The sequence below is a fragment of the Glandiceps talaboti genome, chromosome 5, assembly GCF_964340395.1.
Source record: "Glandiceps talaboti chromosome 5, keGlaTala1.1, whole genome shotgun sequence".
Lineage (NCBI taxonomy): Eukaryota > Metazoa > Hemichordata > Enteropneusta > Spengelidae > Glandiceps > Glandiceps talaboti.
The window spans coordinates 16,555,001-16,561,997 of NC_135553.1; the positions used below are offsets into that span (position 1 = coordinate 16,555,001).

The window sequence follows — 6,997 nt, forward strand, 5'->3', positions numbered from 1 at the left end:
GAAAACGCGTTGAAAACTAGCAACAAAGAAAACGGGGCAAGAGGTCAAAGAAAGTAACAATTTTGTTTGGATATTACATACGAACAATACAATCTTGTACACTGCTAAGAATAGATGTCTCGGCGTTGAATCGGAGAAAGCGCGAGACAGTAAATCAGAGACGCGACGTTACACAGTCTACTTTAATTTAATGGTTAACAAATTGAACATTAACCGAACCTGAAAATGTACAGTTTTGAAATAATCCTGACGCACCTTGACTGATGGTTAAAAGTTAAATCGGTGTTGCTTGATTCAACGCGTAACGAGAGTAGGACGCTGAGACGGCTCGTTGCATGGGGAGAACTTGTACCTTATCAGTGATGTTGAAGCCACTGATCGATCGTTGCTTTCGATCGCAAGGTCATCAGTGGAATTATTTGGACTACTGTAACCCAAACTATTGTACAGGATACCTGACACACCTTTACTCTGGGGAAATGTTAACTTATTGGTATAAGAACGAACACATTCAGCTTGTATGTACTATTCATATGCTAGTTTAGGGGCCCATTTTACCACTGCCAGCCGTGGTAAAATGGGATTTTACCACAGTTATTATCCAATCAGAATGGCGCATAGTAGCATGATATAATATAATTACATTTTAACCAAATGTAAGATTGCTTTCCTTATAGGCCGAAACCTTAGAGTTTTGTTCCTACACACATATATTGTTGGAATGAACAATTGTAAGTTGTAACTGCCGTACATGATATGCCACTTAATTGACAAATTAATTGTACCAACACTACGAAATTTAAAGCGTGCAGAATGCATACTTAGGGCATTGCCTAATTACCAAAAAATCATTATATCAGGATATAAGTTACATCAACAAACTTTAAAGGACACATGCACTTCGTTGCCATCAATGCATGAATCAAACTATCTGAAATTTAAAGCTTGTAGTCTAAAATGATTATTTATGCAAATTGCACATTAAAATTGAAAAGCTACATCAAAAACTACACAAAAACGTGTTTTGTTGTGGTTAATATATGTACCAAATTATATGAAATTTGAGGTTTGCATTCTTAATATAAATCGAAAACTAGTGATTATGCAAATTACTCCATAAAACTTAAAGCTCCACCAACAAGCTTTATAGCAAAGGTGCGCTTTGTTATGGTTGATGTATGGTGCACCAAACTATATGAAATTTGAAGCTTGCATTCTAAGATATTGCCCTATTATTAAAAATCACTAAATATGCAAATTACTCAATAAAAATAAAAACCATGGCTTTCTAGTAGATGTTTGCTTTGTTACAGTTGATGTATGTACCAAATTTTGTTGAATTTGACGTATGCATTCTTAAGATACTGCCTAATAACTGAAAATCATTAATTATGCAAATATTCATTAATAGTCATTGGATTTTCCTACACCTTACCAGTTCTTGCCATTACCATATGAAAGATGTGTACCAAGTTTTATTTGCCTGTTTGGTTGTATGTTGTTTGTGATAGCGTTTTTATTTGTATATTGGGATTTTTGAGATGCCAGAAGGAAATTTCCATTATATATTGTAATTTAATGGACAATAAAGGTTTTGAAATGAATTGAATTGAGTATTAAATTTTGATTCCATTTTGTGTGGGTGATTTTATAATTTCTTATTTTATTATTTCTTATTCCCCGTAAAACATGTGCACAAGAACTATGCATTTATCAACAATGCAGTTCTTGTATTTTATTAGCTCAAATTGATAATTATTTGGAGCCCTTAGAATTAATGGTGTAAATTTTAACCCTTTTCAAGTTTTGTCATTCGATTTATGAAAAGATTTGCCGTACAACGAAGCAACTGAATTTGATATTTTATATTATAGCCTTTTTGACATGTCATTTGTTTCGAATAGAATGTATACTGTATGTAATTCCTGTTATATCAGGCACACCGTTTGACTTATTATTTTAGTCAGTACATAAAGTATGATTGCAATTACATATATATTGTCGTGTCATTGTGGTAAATTGACACAATCAAGTGATTGACTGAAATGATACCTTCAAATCATATCAGTGTTAAGAGGGGTGTTTAATTTATCTTTCTGTACTATTAATAATAATATTGACATTGATAGAATTGACTCACAAAGTTTGAAGATGGGAATGTTAAAAAAGAACGATATGATAAGAAAGAGATCTGCAGTTTAGTTTAGTGACGAGAATGGTGAAGGGAATGGACACCCCATAATACTGTCGTGCCCTCCTGGACCCTCAGCATAAGTAAACTTAGTCTATCTGCTAGACCTCGGATTTTCTTCTGATACAATACGACACATGACTGAACATCGCTATCGAGGATGGAACATCCGAGGTCTTGCAAATGTCATCTCTGTAGTTCAGGGATATAAATAACTGCCAATCAGAGAACCGCATTAGCGACAAGCACAAATAGAGGACAATAGCTATTTTTTCATGCATATTCAGCTTAAGGAAGGGCTTGTAAAAATAACCACCAATGCCTTATTATTTATTATTTATTATTATTATTTATTATTTGACTTTATTTAAGCTCAATAAACTGTTGAGCCAAAGGCTCTTCTCACACAGTGTCGAGATAAAAATATACAATATATACATTAAAAATACCAAGAAGTAAAAATACAAACGAATAAAACGAATACAAAAGACAGTAAAATGGCAAAAGCCAGAAGAAGAACAACGACGACTCCAAAACTAACGATTTTCTAAAAGATGACATTTACAGTTACGTTTAAAAGACTGAAGAGTTGTGCAGGATTTGACATCAATACTTAAATCATTCCATATTTTAACACCATTATATCTAAAACTCTTCTTAAAAATCTGTGTTCTGAGTTTTTGGAATATAGCCTTCTCTGAACAGCCATACATTTTCAACTTCTGTAATAAAGTTTCATGGTTAACAAGGTCAAAGCCTTTCTGAAATCTAGAAGTAAAACACCTATTAGGGTTCCTTTATCAATATCTTGATACCATGAATTAGTTATATTTGTGAGGGTTGTTTGACATGAGTGAAACTTACGAAAACCAGATTGATTATTCGATAATAAGTTATAAGAAGTCAAAAAAGTATAAAAATGTATATAAACATTACCTTCTAATAACTTTGACACAACTGGCAGGACTGAAATCGGTCTGTAGTTGGAAGCATTGTCCCTCAACCCTTTTTTGAACAATTTTGTTACCTTAGCAGATTTCCACTGATCAGGAAATGACCCGGATGTGATTGCGTAATTAAACAAAGTCGTGAAACTCGGTGTTAATGTTATCAAATATGAATATGCTGATTATAATTTTACATAATATACATATTAATTATGCTGATGAGTATACACATGTATCACTTAATTCGAGTTTATTGTTGATGATAAACTGTAAGACACTTTGAATTAGCGACTTGCTTTTTTAGCGATCACAGCTCAACGATTGTTTTAGCGAAGTGTTAATTTAGCGACCCAGCCACATGTGTCAAAACACAATGCTAGTGCCTACGCGATGTTGACGGTCGGTTAATTGTTTATGAACGTACCATGACAAAGCATGACAGCCTTTGGATGAGTGCCGCTTTAATGTGTTGATAAGGGACCGGTCAGTTTCTTCGGCCGGGGGGGGGGTCCGGTGGACTGGGAGAGAGGGGGTCACTCTGTTTTTGAAATTGGCAGGAGGGGGGTCATGCTGTTTTCAGAATTGTGGATCATTGTGCTTTGGATTGTGATGGAAGAAAAAAATCCTTTATTTTACAATGGCATATAGCCTTGTCTGAAATGTGGTACATGTAAATATTTGTTCTTCTCCCTGTTTCTTACATGAATTCTTTAATATTACTTATTAGTTCAAGCATAACTATAAATATACATATACATGTATTACCTAGCTACCACACTAGTTACAGAACATGCCATGTAAATGCTTGGCTGTTTCACAATCAGTGCTTCACTTATATTGCACTTTGGGGCAAAAGTGAACTTGAAGGTTTCGTAATGGTAATCTTCATAGATAGTTTATAAAAGAAGTTCTAAAATGTTCCCTACTCGTCACTATGAACTTGTCAGAAGGGATTAATACACTTTCTATTTTGGACACTGCATGTTATTGACACTACAAATCACCACATCTCATCAGATTTCAGTTTCTATTATACACTCGGTATGACCACCTAAAGTTCTCTAACATACCGGTGACTTTACTATACATGCAATATTAATGCCACTATACCAATATTACGGGACCATTTTTATGTGACATGGGAAACTCATTTAAAACTTACATTTACGTTAGCCATTCGAAGCTTGGAAATATTACCCCAAAGGCTATGAATAACCTAAACATTGCCTTAATAGAAGCCAAAAACTGCAGATCTGTCAGGGGGAAAACCCAAAGGACTCCCTCACCCCTAGAGGTCACTCATGCATTCAACCAACAATCAGATGCACCAACAACCTTTTTACTGTCATAATGGTATTAAACTTTTCTTAAATATTTTCACCCAATTCTAATTTGAGATGATATTGTCTTTTAAAGATGTGAAATGTTTGCCAAGGTAGTCTAATGATACTACCAGTAGATGTGCTGACCTTTACTACATGTATATAATGATGCCATTTAACTGTTTAAGATATTTCAACCCTATGTAAGTTATAAAGAATAGTTTCTGATACTTGATGGTGCTGTCTTGTAAAGCATGGATTGAATTATTGCTTGAAAGGGTCTGAATAGCCTAAAAATGGCTTTAAGTGTACACATCTTCCAGGGCTTCTAGAGGGAGACCCCTTGGACCCCCACATGAGGTGGACATATCCCAGTCTCAAGTTCTTCCCCTCTTACTGTCAAGATGCTATCAAAGTATATTTCAAAAGTATTTCAACCCTGTGTAGTTGCTTTTTACATGTTGGTGCTGTCTTGTAAAGCTTGGAAATTATTGTCTGAAAGGGTCTGAATAGTCTCAAAATTGACTTTTCAGAGTAAAAAACCTCCAGGGCTTCTAGGGGAAGACCCCACCCCCTAGGACCCTGCATAAGAGATATACATATTCCCTGCTCAAGCTTTCCTATACCTTTCACTGTCAAGATGCTATTAAACTCCTTTTGGAATATATTTACCCTGTGTAGTCAATAATTATAATTATGATAGTGCTAACCTGGGATCTTATAAAGTAGATGCAAGACAGTCAAGCAGTCCACAATGAGTCACCATCAAAAAATACCTGTCATGTGAATATTGTATATATGGGGGGGGGGGGGGTCATCATGTTTTTGTGATAAGGGGGGGGGGTCAGCCTGTTTTTGGTTTTACAGATAGGGGGGGGGGGTGAAGAAACTGACCGGTCCCTAAACTGTGCATGTGCTGATAAACTGTTAAGCCACTACACGCCAACTGGCTGCTGAGCTATGCGTCATTTTCGTTGGCAAGGTCAAAGAACCTCCAAACTTCCAACGAAAGACCCCAAATACCCAATGAATATGTATGTAAAATATGAAGTTGCACACGAACTTTAACCTATTTAAATTTCTCGATCGACTTCAAAGTAGCTCGACTCCTACATCCACCAGAAACCGTGTCACAAACAAACAAACAAACAAATAAATAAATAAATAAATAAATAAATAAATAAATAAACAAACAAACAAACAAACAAACAAACAAACAAACAAACAAACAAATAAATAAATAAACAAATAAATAAATAAATAAATAAATTAAATAAATAAATAAATAAATAAATAAATAAATAAATAAATAAATAAATAAATAAGAAACAAAAAATAGAAACAAACAAACAAACAAACAAACAAAATATACATGGGTAAATGAAACTATGATTTCAAATTCATGAATAGCTATCTAGATACATGTATATATTGTCTATCTATCTATCTCCGTCTATCTGTTTTTATTTATTCACTTATCTATTTATTTATAAAGGAAGTTGGGTCCTGTTTTTTTTAACATCAAGTCAAATTTTGTGGCTAAAATCTGTTTTTGACAATCACATTAGTCTGACTGGTCTAATACACAATGCCGCTCCCACACCGCCCTGTCCGGGGCCGCATGTTGTTATTTCATGTTATAGCATTGTGTACCCTAACTAAGATGTGATTTGTAGTGTCGGAAACAGAAAGTATGTATACATATCAAATATTTTCATACTGATGAAGATTTTAGGAGTAGGACGACTCGGATTTAGATTTCTTTCCTGAACTACATTTTAACCCTTTTTAATACGGAACTTTCCATTATATTGGTCTTAGACTACTGCAAACTGATTTATTGGTTGTAAAATGGCTGAATACAAAGAGCCATTGCACATCACATTGTATGAGAATCTTCGAATATCACAGTGTATGAGAATCGCCTATATGAATAGACTACTTACTACAGGATTTGGAAAAAGGAATCCAAAGTCTTCCGACGCGCTAAAGTCCGCCAAGTTCACCTTCATTCTGTTGATAGCCATTCTGGGGTGATGTTTGGATTGCAATACGAATGCTACAGTACGGTGGGCTGTTTGATTTAATATTATTGGTGGGTACCTACAAATAAAGCATGTACATTCATGTTCAAAAATGTCATTGTTTATTGAACATGTCATAGAAAGCATATCATGGCAAAGCACATACGAAAATAACATACAGAAATAAAGTGAATACAATACAATACTCCAGCCAACTGCTGGAGAACTGTATACATCAGCAAAAAATTTTCCAAGGGGAAGTTCATCATCAGAGGTCAAAATACTAGTATGCAAAAATTTACTTTTGTCATTTAAGGAATGAAAATTTGAATCTTTTAATGACAAAGAAGGAAAAAAGTGCCTTTCTTTCATTTGTATAATGAGAACAAAGAACCAAATGATGAAATTCATCTCCTACCATATTTTAATAATATACGGAATATACATTGTAAGTAGAAAATGGAAAACCCATTAATGAAATAAATTAGAACTTTAAAAAAAAAACATTTCATT

At 34.2% G+C, this 6,997-nt stretch overlaps 1 protein-coding gene across 1 annotated transcript in view; it reads right to left on the bottom strand.

The window, feature by feature from the left end:
• LOC144435416 (indoleamine 2,3-dioxygenase 2-like) overlaps positions 1–6,487 on the bottom strand; it is a 15,150-nt gene extending 8,663 nt beyond the window's left edge. Inside the window, exon 1 of the mRNA XM_078124011.1 lies at positions 6,407–6,487. Coding sequence (XP_077980137.1) covers positions 6,407–6,487 — 81 coding nt within the window. The remainder of the gene's footprint in view (positions 1–6,406) is intronic.
• Positions 6,488–6,997: the final 510 nt, after the last annotated feature.